A 26,253-nucleotide genomic window follows, 5' to 3' on the forward strand; every position below is an offset into this window, starting at 1 on the left:
CCACTCGCTGGTTAAGACCTTCCTTCAAGGGGTCTTACGTATTAGACCTCCAGTTAAATCCCCGCTTTGTCCGTGGGATTTAAATCTTGTTCTGTCAAAGTTTACAGAAACAACCGTTTGAGCCGTTGGCTGATATTCCTTTGGTTCTACTGACAAGGAAGTTAGTATTTTTGGTTGCCATAGTTTCCGCAAGAAGAGTTTCGGAGCTGGCAGCCTTATCCTGTAAGGAACCATATCTTGTTTTTCATAAGGACAGGGTCGTTCTCCGCCCTCATCCTTCCTTCCTTCCGAAGGTCATATCCAGTTTTCATTTGAACCAGGATTTGGTATTACCATCCTTCTTCCCTAAACCTACTTCCAGAAAGGAAGGGTTGCTGCATACCTTGGATATTGTCAGGGCCATGAAGGCCTATCTTAAAGCTACAAAGAAGATCCGGAAGACAGATGTGCTGTTCATTCTACCGGATGGGCCCAAGAAGGGGCAGGCAGCTGCAAAGTCCACCATTTCTAGGTGGATTAAGCAATTAATCACTCAGGCCTACGGCTTGAAAGGGTTGCCTCCTCCAGTATCATTAAAGGCTCATTCTACTAGAGCCATGGGCGCCTCCTGGGCAGCACACCACCAGATCTCTATGGCTCAAGTTTGCAAGGCGGCAACCTGGTCTTCTGTCCACACGTTTACAAAATTCTACAAGTTGGACGTAAGAAGGAATACTGATACTGCCTTCGGGCAGGCAGTGCTGCAGGCTGCAGTTTGAGACCCTCGGATTCCGGGGGCTCCTCTTGTTCGAGTTAAATTTAAAAATTTTTATTTTTCTCAACTAAGTTGGATTTATTATGATTTGAGTATATCTCTAAATTAAATCCTTTTGTCTTGGAGATGTTCTCCCTCCCCTCATTGTAAGCATTGCTTTGGGACATCCCATATAGTAATGAATGCCGCTCTGTGTCCCGTGATGTACGATAAAGAAAAAGAGATTTTTAATACAGCTTACCTGTAAAATCTTTTTCTTGGAGTACATCACGGGACACAGAGCTCCCACCCCTCTTTTTTTGAGGACCATTTTGGGAGGCATACTGCTTGCTACAAAACTGAGGTACTCCTCCTGTGGGAGGGGGTTATATAGGGAGGGGCATTTCCTGTTTGAGATTGCCAGTGTCTACACCTGAAGGTACTCCATATAACCCATATAGTAATGAATGCCGCTCTGTGTCCCGTGATGTACTCCAAGAAAAAGATTTTACAGGTAAGCTGTATTAAAAATCTCTTTATTCGCGTACGACTTACGCAAACAACGTAAAAAGATAGGCTTATTCCGACGTCCATACCTTGCATGGGCTGCACCACCTAGGGAGCAGCTTTATCTTTACGCCGCCGTATCTCTTACGTAAACGGCGTAACTAATTGCGACGGGCGTACGTACGTTCGTGAATCGGAGTATCTTGCTCATTTGCATATTCGACGCGGAAAACAACGGAAGCGCCACCTAGGGGCCAGCGTAAATATGCACCCTAAGATACGACGGCGTAGGAGACTTACGCTGCTCGTATCTTAGCCTAATTTAAGCGTATCTGGTTTGCAGAATATGCTTAAATTTACGACGGCGTAGATTCAGAGTTATGACAGCGTATCTACTGATACGCCGCCGTAACTCTCTCTGAATCTAGCTATATAGCCACAATGAAAGCTACGGATTTAAAAATGTATTTATTTATTACAGGTACTTATATAGCACCGTCAATTTAAGCAGCGCTTTACACATATATTGTGCATTCGCATCAGCCCCTGCCCTCAAGGAGATTACAGTCTAAGGTCCCTAACTCACATTCATACACATATGAGGGCCAATTTAGACAGGAGCCAATTAACCTACCAGCATGTCTATTGAGTATAACTTTTGAAATGTCTTAAAAGAGATGTATGGGCCTTTTTTTTTTTTTTTTAAATCATACTTGCCTAAGTGGATGCAGCATCGGTCCAATAATACTGCATCTGTCCCCCGTCGACTCTAACACTGAGCACAGAGCACAGAGCGATTGAACACCGCCAATCACTCTGTTCTCAGAGCTCCCTGAGCAGAGAGCTGCTGACTGTCAGTCACCGCTCTCCGTTCTGCCCCCTCCTTGCTCACTGGAGTACTGGGCGGCCGGCTCAGGCTCTGAGCGGCTCACTGAGAGGCTGAGCTGGGTGTCAGTCCAGGGATCCGTGGTCGTGATGACGCGGTGCGTGGACCGACTTCTGTGACGTCAGCAGAGAGCGGACTTCAGCTCAGTCTCTGGTGAAAACGGGTCACAGGAATGCAAAACAAACTGCACTCCTGTGATCCATAGGAGAAGTACAGCTAAACAAGCTTTGGCTGTACTGCTCCTTTAAACATATTAAAGCTTATATAAGATTAAGTGATTGGATTTACATAAACCTTAAAGCAGTAGTAAACCTCCCCCTGCAGCGTTATGCCATAATGTGCTAGTATGCACTGCATACTAGCACATGATGACAGACTTACCTGCACACAGAGCCTTCCAGCGCAGCGCTGTTATGGCTTCCACCTTCACCGGACCTCTGAAGGTACAGCACGGGTTTGCCATCCCCTCACAGCACATGTGGCAGTGACGCCACCAGCAGCACCCCATGTGAATAAGCCTTAGGGCTAGTTTACATTTGCTTCAAAACAAGGCTTTGGACACGCTTTGGTAAAGCTCTCTACCCGCCGGTCAAAGCTCCTGTCATTAAATAAAATGGTTAGTTTACAGTCCTGTTTACACCTTGCTTTTGCTTGGTGCTTCGATGAGGCTTTGGTGGGGCTTCAGTGCCGCTTTGGTGGAGCTTTAATGGAGCTTTGGTGGGGCTTCGATGGAGCTTCAGTGGGGCTTCGGTGGAGCTTCAGTGGGGCTTCGATCAGGCTTCAGTGGGGCTTCGATCAGGCTTCAGTGGGGCTTCGATCAGGCTTCAGTGGGGCTTCGATCAGGCTTCAGTGGGGCTTTGATCAGGCTTCAGTGGGGCTTTGATCAGGCTTCAGTGGGGCTTTGATCAGGCTTCAGTGGGGCTTTGATCAGGCTTCAGTGGGGCTTTGATCAGGCTTCAGTGGGGTTTTTATTAGGCTTCAGTGGGGTTTTTATTAGGCTTCAGTGGGGCTTTGATCAGTCTTCAGTGGGGCTTTGATCAGGCTTCAGTGGGGTTTTGATCAGGCTTCAGTGGGGCTTTGATCAGGCTTCAGTGGGGCTTCAGCTTTGCCATAGACTTCTATGGAGGCTTTGAAGATGCTTTGAAGCACTACTGAAGCTACATGGGGTATTGTTTTGAAGCAACGCCAAAGCAGAGCAAAAGCAAGGTGTAAACAGGACTGTAAGCTAACCATTGTATTTAATAACGGGCTTTGATATGTGTTCACAGAGCTTTAATAAAGCCTTTCCGGAGCCTTGTTGAAGCCGAAGCAAGTGTAGGCCTACCTGTAGGTTAAATTTAAACAATTTACTTTACTACCACTTTAACTATCCAAGAAGTTGTCAAATGGCTCCTATGAGGGTTTTCCATCAAACAAAACTCTTGACACATTCAGCCAGCCAATCAGAAATGCAATGACCAATTTGCTGTACCTGTTCAAACATAGATAAAGATGCTGCTTTACAACAGCTGTGAATATTCAGATATGTCAGGCCCACAAGCATGCCAACAGCCAATGACAACAAAGGTGGTGTACTCACCTGAAGACGAGGTTGACAGTTGCACAAATGCTTCTTGCTCTGATATTTCTGCCACTTTATGGTCACTATGGGGGTCTTTCACAATGGCTACACCTGATGCCCCTTCTCAGGGGAACAAAAGTAACAGAATTAATGAAAGTACAAATGAGAAGTTCCAGAAGAAGCGTCTTGATTGGTAAAGAGAACAAGAGACTTTCACATACAAGCAAGGACATATTATGGAGTTCCTATTGTTTCAGTGTGATATTGGTCAAATCTTTAGACAAGCATCAAAAAATAAAAATAAATACAAATCCCTACAAACCTGTATCTGTTGAGATTTGGTGGCTTTCCAACTTCAGTAGTTTGGGTGGAGTATCTCTGTCTGAAAATCCTTCTCTCCTCACTTCCACAATCTATAAGACAAATATTCTTTAAAGGAAATGCCAAATTGTACAGAATATTATTAATGTAATTGTAGTGGAATTATCACCTGAAGTTTGTCTTCTGGAGAGCTTGGAGGGCATTCATTACTGGGGCTCATAGACCTTTCTTTGTATGGATCATCTGCAATACAAAGGAGCCATCACAACACCACTCTACTATGATAGGTTTAATAATAGAGAAAATGTAAAAACATATGTAAGCTGAATTTTAGGGCCAAATCATTTGAAATTTTGTTCAGCCAGTCTTGTGATCTAGGCACCACTGTCAAGACCAGTGGTAGACTGGTCATAGACCTCCTTGTAGACTTTACTAGAGCTCCAGGTCCAGCTTGTGCATAGACCTCCTTGTAGACTTTACTAGAGCTCCAGGTCCAGCTTGTGCATAGACCTCCTTGTAGACTTTACTAGAGCTCCAAGTCCAGCTTGTGCATAGACCTCCTTGTAGACTTTACTAGAGGTCCAGCTTGTGCATAGACCTCCTTGTAGACTTTACTAGAGCTCCAGGTCCAGCTTGTGCATAGACCTCGTAGACTTTACTAGAGCTCCAGGTCCAGCTTGTGCATAGACCTCCTTGCAGACTTTACTAGAGCTCCAGGTCCAGCTTGTGCATAGACCTCCTTGCAGACTTTACTAGAGCTCCAGGTCCAGCTTGTGCATAGACCTCCTTGTAGACTTTACTAGAGCTCCAGGTCCAGCTTGTGCATAGACCTCCTTGTAGACTTTACTAGAGCTCCAGGTCCAGCTTGTGCATAGACCTCCTTGTAGACTTTACTAGAGCTCCAGGTCCAGCTTGTGCCTAGACCTCTTTGTAGACTTTACTAGAGCTCTAGGTCCAGCTTGTGCCTAGACCTCCTTGTAGACTTTACTAGAGCTCCAGGTCCAGCTTGTGCATAGACCTCCTTGTAGACTTTAATAGAGCTCCAGGTCCAGCTTGTGCATAGACCTCCTTGTAGACTTTACTAGAGCTCCAGGTCCAGCTTGTGCATAGACCTCCTTGTAGACTTTACTAGAGCTCCAGGTCCAGCTTGTGCATAGACCTCCTTGTAGACTTTACTAGAGCTCCAGGTCCAGCTTGTGCATAGACCTCCTTGTAGACTTTACTAGAGCTCCAGGTCCAGCTTGTGCATAGACCTCCTTGTAGACTTTAGGTCCAGCTTGTGCTTGGAAAATGAAGGTGTAGCGCACTGATAATCCCTTTGCCCAGCCTACCTGTAACCATAATCACTTCCTGTCTTTCTAATGGGTGTCAGACGAAACGGGAACGAGGGAGATCTCCCCTTTGGGAATGCAGAAAGCACTAAGAACAGCCTTTGTAGAGTGGGGGAAGGGTTTTCATTGCCCCTCCCTCCACCACAGAGATATTCCCTCACTTTCTGTCCAGGTGATGTATTTCAGACAAAATAATGAGTGAGAGGTATCTATCCAGAGGCGGCTCTTAAATTAGGCGGTTGCCTAAGGCCTCGCACTCACAGGGGCCTTACGGCCGCCTAACTTACCCAGTGCATCACCCCAGTTTTGAGAGACAGGGGACCTCCACGCTGCTGTGCTCAGGCAGCGTTAAGAGCCCTGACTCAGGAGCGGGGCCGACAGCGTCCCTAACAACCAGTGAATATCGGTGACACCACCCCTTGTGACATCAATGACCCAGCACGCCCCTTAGTTATTAAAGAGCTGGATCTGGGGGGGCACCTTGTTAAAGGGGGCTTCCAGTTTCCAATAAGCCTCCTGCCCACAGACCTCCACAACCACCGGCCAGGGTTGTGGTGAAGAGGCTCGTGTCCTTTAATTATTTTTCCCATCATGGGCGTGAGTGCGGCCCCATGTCAAGTTTTGCCTTAGGCCTCACAAAGCCTAGAGCCGCCTCTGAATCTATCCAACCAGGTCATGAACAATATTAAAATCCTGACAGTGGTTCTAACCCTTCCCCGCTGTATAGAATATAAAGACTGGAATACAATATGAACAGTACTTGAGAAAGCTGGTGATACTCTCATGGTTATCTGCTGTGTCAGGGATCAGGGAATCGCAGAACTGGATGAACAGAATCACAATATTGTGTATGCAGCTATTGAGTCGTAGTTCGGCATTATCTGAGATAGGCTTGTGCAAGTTATAGCCCGACTCTATGAAACAAGAAAAGCTGCTCCAGGTGAGTGGGTCTCTGTTTAATCCCCACACACATGCTAGTCAGGTGCTAGCCCAGCTCGCATGCTGTGTAACATGAAGAAATAGTTTTGGGTGGCTGCACTTCCAAAAATCCTTTTATTGAAGCTTCATATGACAAGTGGTTGACAGATGGAGCAGGGGACAAAGAGGTAGACGCGTCTACCTCTTTGTCCCCTGCTTCATCTGTCAACCACTTGTCATATGAAGCTTCAATGAAAGGATTTTTGGAAGTGCAGCCTAACTCTATGCTCCCCCCGACGACTCCAGGTTGGCCACATGAGATCACAGGACCTTCCTCTTGTCCACATAAATGACTTACTGCTACTGTCTTGCTGCTCGGCCACGATCCTGTAGATTTTGCAGGGTTCCCCTGCATCCTGACAGCTCTCCGGGACCTCCTGGAAATCGGGGCTCTTGTTTAGTGCACATCTGAGTCTGGTCTTCCATACAGAAGGATCTGCCTTTGAAGACCCTTCTCGAAACTTTCCCTTATACACCGCCCAGGCCTGTAGAAGCAATAGAGACATGACCTGTAAGTATAACAGTGGTGAAATCAACACTGTCTGTCTGGGGACTTTTTTTTTATGTTTTGAGAGATTTGTATTAAAAAATAATTTCATATGCTGAAAAGGCTGCAATATGTTTAGCACTCGGTTGCATCATTAAAGGGGTTGTAAAGGGTTTTTTTTTTTCACGCCCCCTCCCAGTCCCCTGTTTTACTTACCTGAGCTGCGCTCGTCCCCGACGTCCTCTTCTCCACTCAGTCTGGCCATTGATTGGCTAGATTGGATGGATTGATAGCAGCGCAGCCATTGGCTTGTGCTGCTGTCAATCACATCCAATGACGCGGCGTGCAGGGGGGGAGGGGCTGAGTGATACAGTCTGCGGCTATAGCAGCTGGCTGTATCACGGTAGCACGCCCGCAAGAACTAACCCCCATGGGAGAGAGCTCCCATGAAGGGGGTTAGTTCTTGGGGTGGAGGAGCCGAGACAGCTGCCGACACTGCTTCACAGTGGAGGTAAGTATACATGTTTGTTATTTTATTTTAATTTTTTAAAACAGGAACTTTTAGTGTCCCTTTAATAGCTTTAGTATTCAACCTTTTAGGATGAAATTCTGGAGCAGGGCTGCTCTTAGAAATCATGGGGCCCCCGTACGGCCTAGCTGACAGCCCCCTCCAGGTATGTGGGTGCAGCACCAAGCACAGACAAGTGTGCAAATGGACTGCATAACCACACCTGCATACCTGTCCAGATGCGTCCCTGTAGAGTAACAGGTGGCTCTAGCTGCATGAGTACCAAGAGATTGAGGACATACAGTGCATCCTAAAAATGTATTCACAACATATATGTTGGCATCCAGTGGGAGTAAACTGTGCCCTATCTTTGTTAGTGAGAAGGCTTATGCCGTTGATATCAGCAGAAGGAATTGTGTTGGTGTTGATGAAAGGAATAGTGCCCCATTGTTGGTGTCAGTAGGGAGGAATAGTGCCCCATTGTTGGTGTCAGTGGGAGGAATAGTTCCCCATTGTTGGTGTCAGTGGGAGGAATAGTTCCCCATTGTTGGTGTCAGTGGGAGGAATAGTTCCCCATTGTTGGTGTCAGTGGGAGGAATAGTTCCCCATTGTTGGTGTCAGTGGGAGGAATAGTGCCCTATCGTTGGTGTCAATGGAAAGAATTATGCCTCATTGTTGGTGTTAGTGGGAAGAATTGTGTTGGTGAAAGGAATAGTGCCCCATTGTTGGTGTCAGTTGGAGGAATAGTGCTCAGTCGTTGGTGTCAATGGAAAGAATTATGCCTCATTGTTGGTGTCAGTGGGAAGAATTGTGTTGGTGAAAGAAATAGTGCCCCATTGTTGGTGTCAGTTGGAAGAATAGTGCCCCCCGTTGTTGGTGTCAATAGAAAGAATTATGCCTCATCGTTGGTGTCAGTGAGAGGAATTGTGTTGGTGAAAGTAATAGTAGCCCATTGTTTGTGTCAGTGGGAGGAATAGTGCTCAGTCATTGGTGTCAATGGAAAGAATTATGCCTCATCATTGGTGTCAGTGGGAAGAATTGTGTTGGTGTTGGTAAAAGGAATAGTGCCCCATTGTTGGTGTCAGTGGGAGGAATAGTGTCCCATTGTTGGTGTCAGTTGGGAAGAATTATGCCTCATCATTGGTGTCAGTGGGAAGAATTGTGTTGGTGTTGGTGAAAGCAATAGTGCCCCATTGTTGGTGTCAGTGGGAGGAATAGTGGCCCATTAGTGGAAGGAGTAATGCCCCATCGTTGGTGTCAATGGGAGGAATTGTGCCTTTTTGATGGTGTCAAAGGAAGGAAAAGGGCCCCATTGTTGGTGCCAGTGGATGAAATGGTGCCCCAAGAGCTGGATAAAGGCATGCAAAGGCCCTCAGTTTGGTGAACGGTGATATAGAGCCTGGGTCCCGTGCAGGAGGACTGGTGCTACCCCCTTATCAGCGGCCCCGTGCTGGAGCACCGATCACATGATCTATCTCTGATTCTGTCATTGGCATACATCATGTGACTCATGGTTCACCTTTTACTATTTGTGGTGACCAGGTAAGTCTGGTATTTCTAAAGTTCCGGGGGTTGGTCTACCTTAAATAAAGCTGCATCTTCTTCCTCACTATAGTTCTGTTTGGCAGCGTGCTTCCATGGGATTCGGAACCGTGTCTTCTGCCCATCCTCCCAGTGAAGTCCGGGGTACTTGCCGCTGTCGATCTGAAGTATCAGCCACTCTTTTAGTCTTAGAGGATGGGCAGGCTTCTGATACATCTGGACAAAGCGTCTGAATTCTTCAGCTTTACTCGTTTAAGACACTGAAAAGACAAAAAGAAGAAGGATTGTGGAGGTAATCTAGAATCCTATAGCCCTTCCCCCCAGCAGTCCTTCACCCTATACCGACCAGCCTTAAATCAGCTGACTTTTCTTCTGGAAGCCTTGATTTTCTCATGCAGTAAGGTCTATGACGGCTTGACAATTTGCTTGGAATCTAGGAGCCAGCTAAAGAAGTTCAAACCCGTCCTAATTCTAGTCACAAATGCGTCCTGGCGCCCGGGGTTTGTCGAGCCTTTAGATGCTATATAATGACATGCAAGCCTATACTAGCAAGTAAAAGCGGTATTTCTATAGCCCGGCATTCTTGCCCATTGTGTTACCTCAGCATAAAAAATTTGATGGACAAGGACAAATTAATTCTTATTTTAAAAAAATTCTGAAAGAAACATGGAAGCTGCCGTTGGTGACTTGAATAACTGAACCTGAAAAATCCAGTTGCCTGGCTATAGTGCCAAACCTCTGGCTTCACCACTTCCCTACCGCGCATCGTGATATGACGCCGGCAGGAACCCTTTTGTCCCTCCGGGCCGCCGTCATATGACGTCTTTTTCTTCCCGAGCCTCTAGGGAGAGCACACCGCCACGTTACTCGGCACCCGATGCGTGTGCCCGGCGGCCGCGATTGCCCATGAACACAGCAGGACCGTAGATGTCCTGTTAGGGGAGAGGAGACTGATGGTGTGTTCCCAGTACAGAGGAACACCGATCGGTCTCCCTCTTGTGAGTCCCCTCCCTTAGAATCACTCCCTAGGATACACATTTAACCCCTTCCTCGCCCCCCAGTGTTAACCCCTTTCCTGCCATTCACATTTACACACTAATCAGTGCATTTTTATAGCTCTGATCGCTGTATAAATGTGAATGGTCCCAAAGTACAATAAAACCTTGGTTTGAGAGTAACTTGGTTTGAGAGCATTTTGCAAGACGAGCAAAATTTTTTGATAAAATGTTACTTGATATAAGAGTAGTGTCATGTCACAACTGAGTATAAAAAGAGAAGAGAGGCGCCTCTAAGTGTAGCAATATGGTTACATGTATTGAAGGTACAACATTTAGCAACACATTTTTTTTTTTTTTTTTATTGAAAAGCCTGTGGCGTGCAAAACACAACCCAAAAACTTCACCCGGTGCAGGGAAAAAGTGCACACACATAAGGAGGTGCAACAAAAACCTGTGACGGGTGCATACATTTAGCAACACATTGCTACACATAGAGGCGCCTCTCTTCTCTTTTATACTCTGGAGCTCCTGCCGGTCCTGTTCCTTCCGTGATAGTCAGTGTACCTGTCAGGTCGCGGGCGTCCATTTTTCAAAACTCGCGGCTTCCTCCTGGTCCATGATAGGCGTTTGACACTGTGTTCCGCCACCGCCTATCACGGAGGTCCTCTCATCCTCGCACTTTCCCAGCAGTGTTCCGCCTATCATGGACGTCCTCTTGTCCGAGGATGAAAGATTAGCGCAACACTGAACACAGTGTCTGCTGGGAAACTGAGTCCCAGAGCAGTCTCTCACCAGCAGAGGACGGTGAAGAAGTGGGAAAGCTTTAGCAAGTGCCAAGCCAGGGACCCAGCAGGACAGCAGGGATGGCGCTTGAGCAGCATCAACTGCCAAGACAGGGACCCAGCAGGACAGCAGGGGTGACCCTTGAGGAGCATCAAGTGCCAAGACAGGGACCCAGCAGGACAGCGGGGGTGACGCCTGAGGAGCATCAAGTGCCAAGACAGGGACCCAGCAGGACAGCAGGGGTGACACTTGAAGAGCATCAAGTACCAAGATAGGGACCCAGCAGGACAGTGGGGGTGACGCTTGAGGAGCATCAAGTGCCAAGATAGGGACCCAGCAGGACAGCGGAGGTGACGCCTGAGGAGCATCAAGTGCCAAGATAGGGACCCAGCAGGACAGCGGGGGTGACGCTTGAGGAGCATCAAGTGCCAAGACAGGGACCCAGCAGGACAGCAGGGGTGACACTTGAGGAGCATCAAGTGCCAAGCCAGGGACCCAGCAGGGGTGATGCTTGAGGAGCATCAAGTGCCAAGCCAGGGACCCAGCAGGACAGCAGGGGTGACTCTTGAGGAGCATCAAGTGCCAAGCCAGGGACCCAGCAGGACAGCAGGGGTGACGCTTGAAGAGCATCAAGTGCCAAGCCAAGGACCCAGCAGGACAGCAGGGGTGACTCTTGAGGAGCATCAAGTGCCAAGACAGGGACTCAGCAGGACAGCAGGGGTGACGCTTGAAGAGCATCAAGTGCCAAGCCAGGGACCCAGCAGGACAGCAGGGGTGACGCTTGAAGAGCATCAAGTGCCAAGACAGGGACTCAGCAGGACAGCAGGAGTGACGCATGAAGAGCATCAAGTGCCAAGCCAGGGACCCAGCAGGACAGCAGGGGTGACGCTTGAAGAGCATCAAGTGCCAAGCCAGGGACCCAGCAGGACAGCAGGGGTGACGCTTGAAGAGCATCAAGTGCCAAGCCAGGGACCCAGCAGGACAGCGGGGGTGACGCTTGAAGAGCATCAAGTGCCAAGCCAGGGACCCAGCAGGACAGCAGGGGTGACGCTTGAAGAGCATCAAGTGCCAAGACAGGGACTCAGCAGGACAGCAGGAGTGACGCATGAAGAGCATCAAGTGCCAAGCCAGGGACCCAGCAGGACAGCAGGGGTGACGCTTGAAGAGCATCAAGTGCCAAGCCAGGGACCCAGCAGGACAGCGGGGGTGACGCTTGAAGAGCATCAAGTGCCAAGCCAGGGACCCAGCAGGACAGCGGGGGTGACGCTTGAAGAGCATCAAGTGCCAAGCCAGGGACCCAGCAGGACAGCGGGGGTGACGCTTGAAGAGCATCAAGTGCCAAGCCAGGGACCCAGCAGGACAGCGGGGGTGACGCTTGAAGAGCATCAAGTGCCAAGCCAGGGACCCAGCAGGACAGCAGGGGTGACACTTGAGGGGTATACAGCGTGTTAGCTGTAGAAGAGCTCAGGAGATTTTGTGGTGATCGGATCTGGAAGTCTAGTGAGAGACTAGGAGCTCGGTGAGTGAAAACCTACAGTGGGAGACTGTAGTGTAAGAGAAGAACTATTCTGTGTCGCCAATCGTTGGGTACGACTACCGTTTGCGACTGTTACAAGATTTGCTGCCATAGGAGGCAGCGGTCCTACCTATCCAGGCTGGAGGCCTTGCCCTGTATAGCAAGTCTTGGAGTCTTTATCATTGCATCTACTGAAGGGTGTCTTGGCCCTAACCCTCTCTCCCACAGATCTGGTAAGAGACAATAAATCTCTTTTGCATTTAAAAAGCATCTGGCGCCCATCACTCCATCTTGCATTACACCCACCATGCCTTGTAACCCTCTCTACAAAGACGGATGTCAGCTGTCCCTAACTCTGGAGGTCACCATTAGGCCTTCAGTGGTCGGGGCCATTGCTGCAGTAGTATTCATTGCATTAGTGGTGTAACTTTAGACATTTTAGTGCATGTTAAAAGAAAAAGCAATCAGTGCTGTATACCTTATAGGGGGGAAGCTATAGTGCATGGCCAGTGGCGGTGCGTCTATAGAGGGCGCTGGAGCGCCACAGGGCACAGAGGGCGCTGGAGCGACAAAGGGCACAGTGGCATCAATGGGCACAGTGGTGACAATGGGCACAGTGACATGCACAGTGGCAACAATGGGCACAGTGGCGACAATTAAAGGGCACAGTGGTGACAATTGGCACAGTGGCGACAATTGAGGGGCACAGTGGCTGCGTTTGATGGCATGGCACAGTGGTGACAATTGATGGCACAGTGGCTGCGTTTGATGGCATGGCACAGTGACTGCGTTTGATGGCATGGCACAGTGGCTGCGTTTGATGGCATGGCACAGTAGTGCGAATTGATGGCATAGTGACTGCGTTTGATGGCATGGCACAGTGGTGACAATTGATGGCACAGTGGCTGCGTTTGATGGCATGGCACAGTGGTGACAATTGATGCCGCAGTGGCTGCGTTTGATGGCATGGCACAGTGACTGCATTTGATGGCATGGCACAGTGGTGACAATTGATGGCACAGTGGCTGCGTTTGATGGTATGGCACAGTGACTGCATTTGATGGCATGGCACAGTGGTGACAATTGATGCCGCAGTGGCTGCGTTTGATGGCATGGCACAGTGGTGACAATTGATGGCACAGTGGCTGCATTTGATGGGCACAGTGAGGCTGCAATTTTTTTCTTTTTTTTTTTTTTCGTTTGCGCCCCCCAAAAATTTTGAGCACCAGCCGCCACTGTGCATGGCACAGGCTGTCTATAACCTCACCTCATGCTCTGTGCACTTCCTCTGAAAGAGGGGGACAGGGGGAACCTGTGGCCCTTGTGGCTGGCTGCAGGCTGACATCGGAAGATCTTTTTACATCGTGGTAGGTGGGGGGTTAGACTTTGGTTGCTGTTTCCACACACATTCCTGCCTGCAATATTAATAACCGGGGCAGGAAGTGGCAGGAAAAAAAATCTTCCCACCAGAGACCCAGACAGCATTAAAAACCTGACAGGGGCTATAACTCTTTACATCACTTTGCTCACAATAAAAAGAAAAAAAAAGAATTTTGTCTGGAAGCGAGCTTTAAATGACTAAGTGCCTTGTATAGCAGTTTGTACCTTATCAATTTTTAATGGAACGAGAGACTTCCATTAAGCAGCACTGGGGGGGGGACACTTGTTTTCATTCATCCCACAAACCCTCTCATACAGGGCAGGCACATTTCACACAAAACACACTATTTACCCTTCTCAAGGAAGTGTTCAGCAATTTATCCACCAAAAGAAAGCTCTATTTGTGGGAAAAAAAGAACTTACATTTTTTTTCGGGAGCCACGTCTCACGACCGCGCAATTGTCAGTTAAAGCGACGCAGTGCCGAATCGCAAAAAGGGGCCTGGTCCTTTGGCAACAAAATGGTCTGGGGCTTAAGTGGTTAATGAGTGAACTGCCCCTTTAAAAGTGGATAAGTGTGACATAAAATATTGGAATGGCCGCCATTTTAATTCTCTATGGTCTCTGCTAAAAATATATATATATATAATGTTTGGGGGTTCTAAGTAATTTTCTAGCAAAATATACTGGGCCGGATTCAGATACCTGAGCGTATCTGCCTGGCCCGTGTAACGTATCTCCGATACGTTACGCCGCTCTAACTTTGGGCGCGAGTTCTTTATTCAGAAAGAACTTGCGCCCTTAGTTACGGCGGTGTAACGTATGTGTTGCCGTAAAATATCCCAGTGTGCATTGCTCTAAATGACGTCGCAAGGACGTCATTGGTTTCGACGTGAACGTAAATTACGTCCATCCGTATTCGCGAACGACTTACGCAAACGACGTAAAAAATTCAATAAAAAAATCAAAAAAATAATCAAAATAATAATAATAATATATATGTGTGTGTGTATATATATCGAATATAAGCCGAGTTTTTCAGCACATTTTTTCATGCTGAAAATGCCCCCCTCGGCTTATACTCGAGTCACCTTTTTGCGCCTGATTTTCCAGACTTTGGGGACCCGGTACCGGCCGACCCCAAACTTGCCCCACTCTTCCTCTACAAGTTTGTTGTTCGGGGGATCTATGGCCGGGGAGCAACAATTTTTCAAAGTCGGGCACCCCTTCCATAGACTCCCATGTTAAACGGTCATTTCTCTGGTAACTTTGGGGACTCAGCACACATGTAGCCCCAGTTCTCCTCTAAAAGTATGCAAAGTTTGTTGTCTGGGGGACCTATGGCCGGGGAGCACCAATTTTTCAAAGTTTGGCACCACTTCCATAGACTCCAATGTTAAACACAAGTCTAGTCATAGACACAGTGAGGCATGGACATGGGCACAGTGAAGCATGGACATGGGCACAGTGAGGCATAGACATGGGCACAGTGAGGCATGGACATGGGCACAGTGAGGCATGGACATGGGCACAGTGAGGCATGGACACAGTGAGGCATGGACATGGGCACAGTGAGGCATAGACATGGGCACAGTGAGGCATGGACATGGGCACAGTGAGGCATGGACATGGGCACAGTGAGGCATGGACACAGTGAGGCATGGACATGGGCACAGTGAGGGATGGACATGGGCACAGTGAGGCATGGACATGGACACAGTGAGGGACAGTAAGGCATGCAGATGGACACCCTCGGCTTATACTCGAATCAATACGTTTTCCCATTTTTTGTGGTAAAATTAGGTGCCTCGGCTTATACTCGAGTGTATACGGTATATTTTTTCCAAATTTGATACTGTCCTGAATTTTAACATTCGTTTCCATGAACAATGGGTAGAAAAAAAATCTATGCAAGTTTCTTTCAACCTAAGTGTCACTGACACCATATTGATGAGTTGCAAGTCACATATGTCATGGAAAATGCAGATTTTTTTTTTTTCCATTCATCACATTTGCAGATTTACAAATCTAGGTTTGCTTCTGTCTAGTTGAACTCTACGGCCCAGATTCACATACAAACGCCTATCTTTAGGCGGGCGTATCGTATCTCAGATACACTACGCCGCCGTAACTTAGCGCGCCATGTCCTGTATTCAGAAACAACTTGCGCTCTAATAGCTAGATTCAGTAACATTGGCCTAAACTTGCGGCGGCGTAGCTTAGCATGTTTAGGCTACGCCGCCGGAAGTTAGCTAGGCAAGTTCATGATTCACAATGTACTTGCCTGCTATGTTACGGCGGCGTAGCCTAAAGCGTGCGGGCGTAAGGGCGCCGAATTCAAATGTGTGTAAGGGGGGCGTGTTTTATGTTAATAAGGCTTGACCTTACGTTTTTGAGGTTTTTTTTCTACTGCGCATGCGCCGGGCGCCTACATTTCCCAGTGTGCATTGCGGCTAAGTACGCCGCACGGGCCTATTGATTTTGACGTGGACGTAAACTACGTAAATCGCTATTCGCGGACGACTTACGCAAACAACGTAAAAATTTCGAATCTCGAAGCGGGAACGGCGGCCATACTTTAACATTGCTATTCCATCTAATAGATGGAATAACTTTAGGCCTGATAATGGCTTACGGAAACGGCGTAAATGTACTGCGGAGGCCGGGCGTACGTTCGTGAATCGGCGTATCTACTAATTTACATATTCTACGCCGACCGCAATGGAAGCGCCACCTAGCGTCCATCCGAAATATTGCAACCTAAGATAGGACGGTGCAAGCCGTCCTATCTTAGATATGTTTAAGCGTATCTCTGTTTGAGAATACACTTAAACATATGGCGGCGTAGATTCTGTTAGGTCGGCTTATCTACTGATAAGCCGGCCTAACTCTTACTGAATCTACCTATAAGTTACGGCGGCGTAGTGTATCTGACACGGCGTAAGCCCGCCTAATTCAAACTAGTCTGTTAGGGGGCGTGTTGTATGTAAATGTGTTGTGACCCCACGTAAATGACTCTTTTTACGAACGGCGCATGCTCAGTATCACGTCGAATTTTCAAAGTAAATTACGCCCGCTCAATGCTTAGTCGACGTGAACGTAACCTACGCACAGCCCCATTCACGGACGACTTACGCAAACGACGTAAAATACGACGCTGTTCGTACGTTTCCGACGTCCATACCTAACATGACTTACCCTTGCTTTATGAGGGGTAACTTTACGCCGGCGTATGTCTTACGTAAACGACGTATCTTGATACACCGGGCGCACGTACGTTCGTGAATCAGCGTATCTAGCTAATTAGCATATTCAACGCTGAAATATACGGAAGCGCCACCTAGCGGCCAGCGTAAATATGCACCCTAAGATACAACGGCGTAGGAGATTTACGCCGCTCGTATCTAGGCAACTGTGAGGCGTATCTGATTCTATGAATCAGGCGCCGAATTGCGACGGCCCGCACTCAGAGTTACGACGGCGTATCTGGAGATACGCCGTCGTAAATCCTTTGTGAATCCGGGCCTACGTGTACAAGCACCAAGCCATAAACTGTGCAATACAATCGTAATTTGGGTAGTTACCGGTAATAAATGTTCTAGTTTGCTGAATGTAGCTGTAAAAAGACTCTGGGGTGGATTCAGTAAGCAATTGCGTCTGCGTATCCATAGTTACGCAGCGCAATTGCTTAGTTGCGCCGGCGTATCGACTTTCCTGTATTCAGAAAGCTCGATACGCCGACTGCAGCCTAAGATATGACTGACATAAGGCTCTTATGACGTCGTATCGTAGGCTGCATTCTTACGATGGCCGCTAGGTGGCGTTCCCGTAGTGGTCAGCGTAGAGTATGCAAATTGCATACTCACGCCGATTCACAACCATACGCGCGCCCTGCGTACGCATATTACTTCGTTTGCGTTCGTCGGTTTCTGCGTACGGCTGCTCCTGCTATTAGCAGGGGAAGCCAATGCTAAGTATACCCGTCGTTCCCGCGTCGCGATTTTTAAAAATTACGTCATTTGCGTAAGTGAATCGTGAATGGCGCTGGACGCCATTTACGTTCATGTTGAAGCAAATGACGTCCTTGCGACGTCATTTACCGCAATGCACGTCGGGAAAGTTTCCCGACAGGGCATGCGCACTACGTTCGGCGTGGGAACGCGCCTAATTTAAATGATCCACGCCCCCTACGGGATCATTTAAATTACGCGCGCTTACGCCGGCCATTTTTACGGAGCGCGCCCGCAAATTACGGAGCTTCTGCTTCGTGAATGAAGGGTAGCGCACATGATTTACGGAGGCGTAGCGTAAAAACGGTACGCTGCGCCTCTGTAAGAGGGCGCAAATCTACCTGAACACTCTGCTATGCAACAGCATGACTCCCAGAGCCAGTAGCATGATGGGATTTGTAGTTTCATCGCAACTGGAGTGCCAAGGTTACCTATCCCTGCTTTAAATGTACTTTATTTTTTTATAAGTTTAGATTACTTTTAAAATATGAATACAATGTCACTACAAACTATATTATTTTAGGACAGAAGATAAAATAGAAAAATAGCCGGCGACTCCAATAAGTTAAGGACAGAAGTTAAAGCGGACGTCCGCTGAAAAAAAAAATATTAAAAGCCAGCAGATACAAATACTGCAGCGGCTGACTTTTAATATTAGGACACTTACCTGTCCTGGAGTCCAGCGCCGTCCGCAGCAGAGGATGAGCGATCGCTCGTCACTCTGCTGCCCCCCCTGGCTTTCTCGGTGAGGGAACCAGGAAGTGAAGCGCTCGGGCTTCACTGCTCGGTTCCCTACGGCAGTGTTTCCCAACTCCAGTCCTCAAGGCACACCAACAGGTCATGTTTTCAGGATTTCCCTCAGATGAAACGGCTGTGGTAATTACTAAGGCAGTAAAACTGATCAAATCACCTGTGCAAAATAATGGAAAGCCTGAAAACATGACCTGTTGGTGTGCCTTGAGGACTGGAGTTGGAAAACACTGCCCTATGGCGCATGCGCGAGTCGCGCAACGCCTGCTGATTGGCTCCCGCTGTGTACTGGGAGCCGAGTGTTCCCAGAACACATTGGGGGGGGGAGGTGACGTCATGCCCGCAGTCTGCCCGAGACTGTGTGGCCGGAAGTGGGTGCATATGCTATGCATACTAGCTCATTATGCCTTTCTCTTGCAGGGTTTTTTTTTAGGAATACTTTCAGAGGGTTTACTTCCTCTTTAATCAGCCACAGAACCTGTGTACTACCATAGACACACTCCTAAACCTTGTGGACAGCCTTCCCAGAAGAGTTGAAGCTGTTATAGCTGCGAAGGGTGGGCCAACTCAATATTGAACCCTACGGACTAAGACTGGCATGCCTAAAAAGGTTGGGCTAGATTCAGAAAGCCCGCCGTAAGTTTGTGCGGGCGTAGCATATCTGAGATACGCTACGCTGCCGTAACTTAGTGAGGCTGGGGCTGGATTCACAAAGAACCAGCGCCCTAAGTTACGGCGGCGTAGCGTAAATCTGTCATCGTAAGCGCACCGAATTCAAATTGAGAAGAGGTGGGCGTGTTTTATGGAAATAAAACATGACCTCACGTAAATGACGTCTCTAACGAACGGCGCATGCGCCGTCCGTGAACGTATGCCAGTGTGCATGGTCCTAATCACGTCGCAAATAGTCAATGCTTTCGACGTGAACGTAATTTACGCAAAGCCCTATTCGCGAATGACTTACGCAAACGACGTCAAATTTTCAAAACTCGACGCGGGAACAGCATCCATACTTAAAGCGGGAGTTCACCCATTTAAAAAAAAAAAAAATTCTCCCCTTAGCTTCCTGCTCGTTCGGTCTAGGGGAATCGGCTATTTATATTAAAATATGAGCATTACTTACCCGTTTTCGAGCTGCATCTTCTTCCGTCGCTTCCGGGTATGGGTCTTCGGGAGCGGGCGTTCCTTCTTGATTGACAGTCTTCCGAGAGGCTTCCGACGGTCGCATCCATCGCGTCACTCGTAGCCGAAAGAAGCCGAACGTCGGTGTGGCTCTATACTGCGCCTGCGCACCGACGTTCGGCTTCTTTCGGAAAATCGTGACGCGATGGATGCGACCGTCGGAAGCCTCTCGGATGACTGTCAATCAAGAAGGAACGCCCATTCCCGAAGCCCATACCCGGAAGCGACGGAGAGGATGCGTCTCGTAAACGGGTAAGTACTGCACATATTTTAAAATAAATAGCCGATTCCCCTAGTAATAACGAGCAGGAATCTAAGGGGGAAAAGTGCCCTCTAAGGGTGAACCCCCGCTTTAATATAGTATACGCCTCATATAGCAGGGGTAACTATACGCCGAAAAAAGCCTTACGGAAACGACGTAAAAAGATGCGCCGGCCGGACGTACGTTCTTGGATCGCCGTATCTAGCTAATTTGCATACTCGATGCGGAAATCGACGGAAGCGCCACCTAGCGGCCAGCGTAAATATGCACCTACGATCCGACGGCGTACTAAGACGTACGCCAGTCGGATCGATCCCTCATTCCGTCGTATCTTGTTTTGTGGATACAAAACAAAGATACGACGGGGGAACTTCGAAATTACGCGGCGTATCAATAGATACGCCGGCGTAATTCGTTTGTGGATCTGGCCCTTAATGTGCGTGTAAAGGCAGGTGTCCCAATACTTTTGGTGATATAGTGCAGGCACTCCCATACCACGTGTATAACCTCACCAACTTCAACTTTTCACGTAGGGCACGTGGGTGAGTCTGCTTCCCCCATGCTGTGTGGTTTATGTGGGGGGGGTGTAGTCGTAGGGTTGCCACCTCAGCCCTTTAAACCTGAAACACATATTGATTACACAGGTTCTGATCAGGGTTGGGAATATTCTCCCATGACTTACCTGTCGGTAATAATTCGTCTCCACATGTCTGAACAGGAATGAAGTTTGCACTGGACCTCCTCCTCCTCCTCCTCTTCTTCCTCTGATCCTCACAGCTTCTCTCCATTCATGGCCCCCTTATTATACTCCACCTTAACCCGAACGCCTTGTGCTCAGCCCCCCCTCACTGACTCCCATTAGATTATGTCCTGTGGTCCTGTAGTTATTTTCTGCTTACCTTTTTCACGTTCTCGATCAGTTTCTGTCTTCTCCCCCCCCCCCCCGCTTATGACGAAGAGTGAAACTGATACTTACGTCTGCAATTTGCTTTCAGTTTCCATCTTCGCATAGCAAGTTCTCTGCACAGAAAAAAAAAAAAGACAGTCAGGGAAATAAAGTTGCGTGTTGCGCTAAATAAAATTACGACCAACAGTATACTTAAAAAAAAAAAAAAAAAAGATAGTAATAATAAAAAAAAAAAAAAAAAAAAAATATATATATATATATATATATATATATATATATATATATATATATATATATATATATATATATAGGTAGGTAAATATTTAACTTTTATAACCTTTTAAAAAAATATATATATTTTACTTTTATGACTTTCTTGCTCCTCTGCTATTTGACTTGTACCCTATTTACTTAAAATAAACGACCTGAAATGGACTCGCCTCTTGCCTCTTGCATTCAATACAGCAGCAATTACACAAGGAGAGAGGGGGCGAGGCAGTAATTGGGGCCATTCTCACACCTCCCAACTTTTTGAGATGGGAATGAGGGACACCTATCAGCAAAAGTATGCAGGCATAGGACACACCCCTTGTCACGCCCCCTTAAAGGAGAATTGTACAAATAAAAAAAAAAACAAGATTGGTTAACACCCACAAGTGCTTTTTTTTTTTAACACTACTATTCCTTTATATTGGCTTTTGGAATTTACAAATGCAGAAATTTAGAAATCAGATGAAGGGCCAGATCCACGTACCTCCGCGCATTTTTCCGTCCGGCGTAGCGTATCTCAGATACACTACCCTGCCGTAACTTTCATCGTATTTTCCATATCCTGATAGAATTTGCGCCATAAGTTATGGCGGCGTAGTGTAACTGTGTCGGCGTAAGGGCGCATTTTATGTTAATACGTTTTGACCCAACGTAAATTATGTTTTTTTTTAACGGTAACATTTAAAAAATTCGACGCGGGAACGACGTCCATACTTAACATTGAGTACGCCTCATATAGCAGGGGTAACTTTACGCCGGAAAATGCCTTACGGAAACAACGTAAAAAAAATGCGCCGGCCGGATGTACGTTTGTGGTTTGGCGTATCTAGCTAATTTGCATACTCGACACGAAAATCGACGGAAGCGCCACCTAGCGGCCAGCATAAATATGCACCTTAGATCCGACGGCGTACTAAGACGTACGCCAGTCGGATCTGGCCCAGCTTCAGGCGTATCTTGTTTTGTGGATACAAAACAAAGATATGCCGGAGCAACCTAGAAGTTACGCGGCGTATCAATAGATACGCCGTCGTAACATCTTCGTGGATATGGCCCGAAGAGTTTAGCACTGGAAAACACTTTTTGATAGATAAAAAGTGCATTTTATATAGAACTCTATAGATCAGACCAAAATGAGGGACAAATGCGGAGGAAATGAGGGACAGGGGGACATTGCAGCAAATCAGGGACAGTCCCTCGAAATCGGGGACAGTTGGGAGGTATGCATTCACATGGACTGACAAAGAACATGCTGACAAGAGCAAAGAAATTACATCATCAGCCTTCTGCCACTCCTTCACTGTCCAATCAGAGCATACCTCCCAACCGTCCTTAAATTTTTAACCACTTCCCGGCCGCCTCACATACATATACGTCGGCAGGTTGGCTCTCCAGCGCAAAACGACGTACAGGTACGTTGGGTCTTTTTAAAGCGGAGTTCCACTCTAAAGTGGAACTTCCACTCATCGCATTACTCCCCCTCCTCCGGTGCCACAATTGGCACCTTTCAGGGGGGTGGAGGGGGACAGGATACCTGTCAAAGACAGGTATCCTTCCCCACTTCCGGGAGTCCGGCCGCGGCCATGACATCACTGCAGGGCTCCCTCCTCCTCCTCCTCCTCCTCCCCTGGCCGCCGGGCCTGGCATGCGCAGTAGGGTTCCCTGCGAGAAGCCGAAAGGCTACACTGCAGGGGTTCCCTTACCCGCAATGGCGATGACAGCAACTGACAGCTGATGGGAAACATCAGCTGCGGTGCCGACATCGAGGGACACCAGGACAGGTGAGTCTCCATTTATTAAAATCCAGCAGCTGCAGTATGTGTAGCTGCTGGCTTTTATTTATGTTTTTTGCCCGGAACACCCTTTTAAGAGCCTTGGCAGACGTGCCCGCTGCGCGGCGGGAGGCCCAATGTGCGTGGCCGGGCAAGAGATGACACGGGCAAGAGAGACAGAATGGGGATCTGTCAGGAGAGGAGAGAAAGATAGTGTGTTCCTATGAGTTAGGAACAGCAATATGTCTCCTCCTCCAGTCACTCCCATCCCCCCACAGTTAGAACACACACTTAACCCATTGATCCCCCCCCCTATTGTTAACCCGTTCCCTGCCAGTGACATTTAATACAGTAATCAGTGGCTATTTTTAGCTGTTTATATATATATGTGTGTGTGTGTGTAATGTTTGGGGGTTCTGATTAATTTTCTAGCAAATAAATGATGATTGTAGGGGAGAAGTGCCAGAATAGGCCTGGTTAACTATTTTTTGTTTTTGTACAATTCTCCTTTAAGAGGGCGTGACAGGGGGGTGTGTCCCATGCCTACATACTTTTGCTAATAAGTGTCCCTTATTCCCATCTCAGAAAGTTGCACATATGTGCTACAATGATCAATAAATTGTATCAATGACCTGAGTGCTGTGCAAATATTTTACCATGGCCCCTACCTTGTTTAATCTGGGGGGGTGTGGCTTTATACAGCCGGGGGGGTGGCTTTATACAGTCGGGGGGGTGTGGCTTCATACAGCCGGGGGGTGGCTGTGGCTTTATACAGCCGGGGGGGTAGATAATAACAAGGAAGTTCACACTAGCGGAGTCCTGGGGAAATCCATTCTCATGAGGAATCTTGCCGTTATAAATAATGCCAATACAAACATACTTACGCCAAGCACTGCCAGGTAACAAGTCAGTCATTGTGACAACCTAATTCATTGTGTTTAAATAAAGTTTGAAAGGTTTTAGTTTTGCATCATATAATAGATCACCAGATAATTTAGCGCCAGGGACGTCTCCGTAGCCTCTATGCAAGTAGCTGGTAGAAGGGCTTAAAAGGTCCGCTGGACCTGGAAATTAAAATGGTTAGATTAAAGGTGAAAAAAACCTTGGGGTAGATTCAAAGAGCAATTGCGTCTGCGTAACCATAGTTACGCAGCGCAATTGCTTACCTGCGCCGGCGTTACGAATGCTCCTGATACAGGAACCTCGTTACGCCGACTGCAGCCTAAGAAATGATTGGCATAAGGCTCTTACGCCAGTCATATCGTAGGCTGCATTCTTACGTTGGCCGCTAGGGGGCGTTCCCGTTGTGGTCAGCGTATAGTATGCAAATTGCATACTAACGCCGATTCACAACCCTACGCGAGCCCTGCGTACGCAGTTTACGTCGTTTGCGTACGTCGGGTTTCGCGTAAGGCTGCTCCTGCTAATAGCAGGGGCAGCCAATGCTGCGTATACCCGTCGTTCCCGCGTCGCGAAGTTTAAATTTTACGTTGTTTGCGTAAGTGAATCATGAATGGCGCTGGACGCCATTCACGTTCACTTTGAAGCAAATGACGTCCTTGCGACGTCATTTGCCGCAATGCACGTCGTGAAAGTTTCCTGACGGAGCATGCGCACTACGTCTGGCGCGGGAACGAGCCTAATTTAAATGATCCACGCCCCCTACGGGATCATTTAGATTACGCGCCCTTACGCCGGGCATTTTTGAGGAGCGCCCACGCAAATTACGTGGCTACTGCTTCGTGAATGAAGCTTAGCGCAAATAATTTGCGGGGGCGCAGGGCAAAAACGGGACGCTGCGCCTCCGTAAGGAGTGCGCAGCGGTACCTGAATCTACCCCACTGCTTTTTAAATTTTTGTTAGAGTAACTCCACTTTTGTTGAGAAAAAAAATATTCCCCTCTGGTTGACCTGTGTACATTGCAGGGGTTGTAAAAAATCGGTGTTGCATACTCCTACCTTTTTGTTATTCTGAAGGAAGAGCTGTTAGTCTGTCCATGTGTGATTTTATAGTTATCAATCAGCTGCTGCACCTGCAGGGCTCTAATGAGGAAAGTGGTCGGGTCTGCATCCCTTTAGAAGTGGTTCCCCTTTGGCAGTATCTCACAGAAAATGATATTTTTGTTGCAGGGGGATGCCAAAAATCTGACATGTATCTTAGTGCAGACTTCTGGGAAAATCAGTGAGCCAATCACACAAACCGCTTCTCCTCCAATCTCATTGGCCCAGATTCAGGTAGATTCGTGCAATATTTGCGTGGGCAAAGGGCAACGATTTTTGCTCTGCGCCCACGCAAATATTTTGATATGCCCGCGATTCACGGAGCAGTAGCTCCGTAAATTGCGCGGGCGATATGCTAAATAGCCGGGCGTAAGGCTGCCTAATGTAAATGATCCCGCCGGGGGCGGGAATCATTTAAATTAGGCGTGCTCCCGCGCCGAGCGAACAGCGCATGCTCCGTCGGGAAACTTTCCCGACGTGCATTGCGGCAAATGACGTCGCAAGGACGTCATTTGCTTCTAAGTGAACGTGAATGGCGTCCAGTGCCATTCACGAATCACTTACGTAAACGACGTGAAATTTAAATTTCACGAGCGGGAAGGGCGGCTATACTTTAGCATTGGCTGCCCCTGCTATGAGAAGGAGCAGCCTTACGCTAAAGTCGCCGTACGGAAACTCCGTACCTTGCGTGCGCAGGGCCCGCGCAACTTTTGTGAATCGGTGGTAGTATGCAATTTGCATACTATACGCCGATCACAATGGCTGCGCCCCCTAGCGGCCAACGCAAGAATGCAGCCTGAGATATGAAGGCATAAGGAGGCTTATGTCTGTCATATCCTAGGCTGCAGTCCGCGTAGCGATGTTCCTGAATCAGGGGCATTCGCTACGCGGGAGCAAAACAGCTATTGCGCCGCGCAACCTATGGTTGCGCGGGCGCAATAGCTTCTTGAATCTGGGCCATTGTGTGGCCCCGTGTCCTCTTTACACTCCCTGGGACTGAATAAAAGAAAGACTCTTCTAAAGAAGATGCAAAAGAAATCCCACAAGCAGACTAATGACATGGATTACTAGAACCACATCCTGCGGTCTGATGAGACCAAGATAAACTTATTTGGTGTCAGATGGTGTCAGGCGTGTGTGGGGAACCAGGTGAGGAGTACAAAGACAAGTGTGTCTTGCCTACAGTCAGGCATGGTGGTGGGAGTGTCAGGGTCTGGGGCTGCATGAGTGCTGCCGGCACTGGGGAGCTACAGATCATTGAGGGAACCATGAATGCCGACATGTACTGTGACATCCTGAAGCAGAGCATGATCCCCTCCCTTCAGACACTGGGCCGCAGGGCAGTATTCCAACATGATAACGACCCCAAACACACCACTAAGATGACCACTGCCTTGCTAAAGAAGCTGAGGGTAAAGGTGATGGACTGGCCAAGCATGTCTCCAGACCTTAACCCTATTGAGCATCTGGGAGACATCCTCAAACGGAAGGCGGAGGAGCGCAAGGTCTCTAACATCCACCAGCTCCGTGATGTCGTCATGAAGGAGGGGAAGAGGACTCTAGTGACAAC

The 26,253-nt window shown here is 48.0% G+C and overlaps 1 protein-coding gene across 4 annotated transcripts in view; it reads right to left on the reverse strand.

Moving 5' to 3' along the window:
• The window catches only part of LOC120918637 (interferon regulatory factor 4-like), a 32,366-nt gene extending 11,610 nt beyond the window's left edge, over positions 1 to 20,756 (reverse strand). Inside the window, exons 1-6 of one of the 4 annotated variants that reach the window (XM_040330326.1) lie at positions 20,711 to 20,756; positions 8,894 to 9,114; positions 6,616 to 6,802; positions 4,178 to 4,251; positions 4,010 to 4,100; positions 3,706 to 3,807 (exon numbers count right to left, since the gene is read on the reverse strand). In XM_040330326.1, the coding sequence (XP_040186260.1) occupies positions 3,706 to 3,807; positions 4,010 to 4,100; positions 4,178 to 4,251; positions 6,616 to 6,802; positions 8,894 to 9,070 (631 nt within the window). In that variant the 5' untranslated portion in view covers positions 9,071 to 9,114; positions 20,711 to 20,756. The other 3 variants (XM_040330325.1, XM_040330328.1, XM_040330324.1) reach the window with 3 other exon arrangements.
• Between the last annotated feature and the right edge of the window lie 5,497 nt (positions 20,757 to 26,253).

Source organism: Rana temporaria, chromosome 12, assembly GCF_905171775.1.
Source record: "Rana temporaria chromosome 12, aRanTem1.1, whole genome shotgun sequence".
Taxonomy (NCBI): Eukaryota; Metazoa; Chordata; class Amphibia; order Anura; family Ranidae; genus Rana; species Rana temporaria.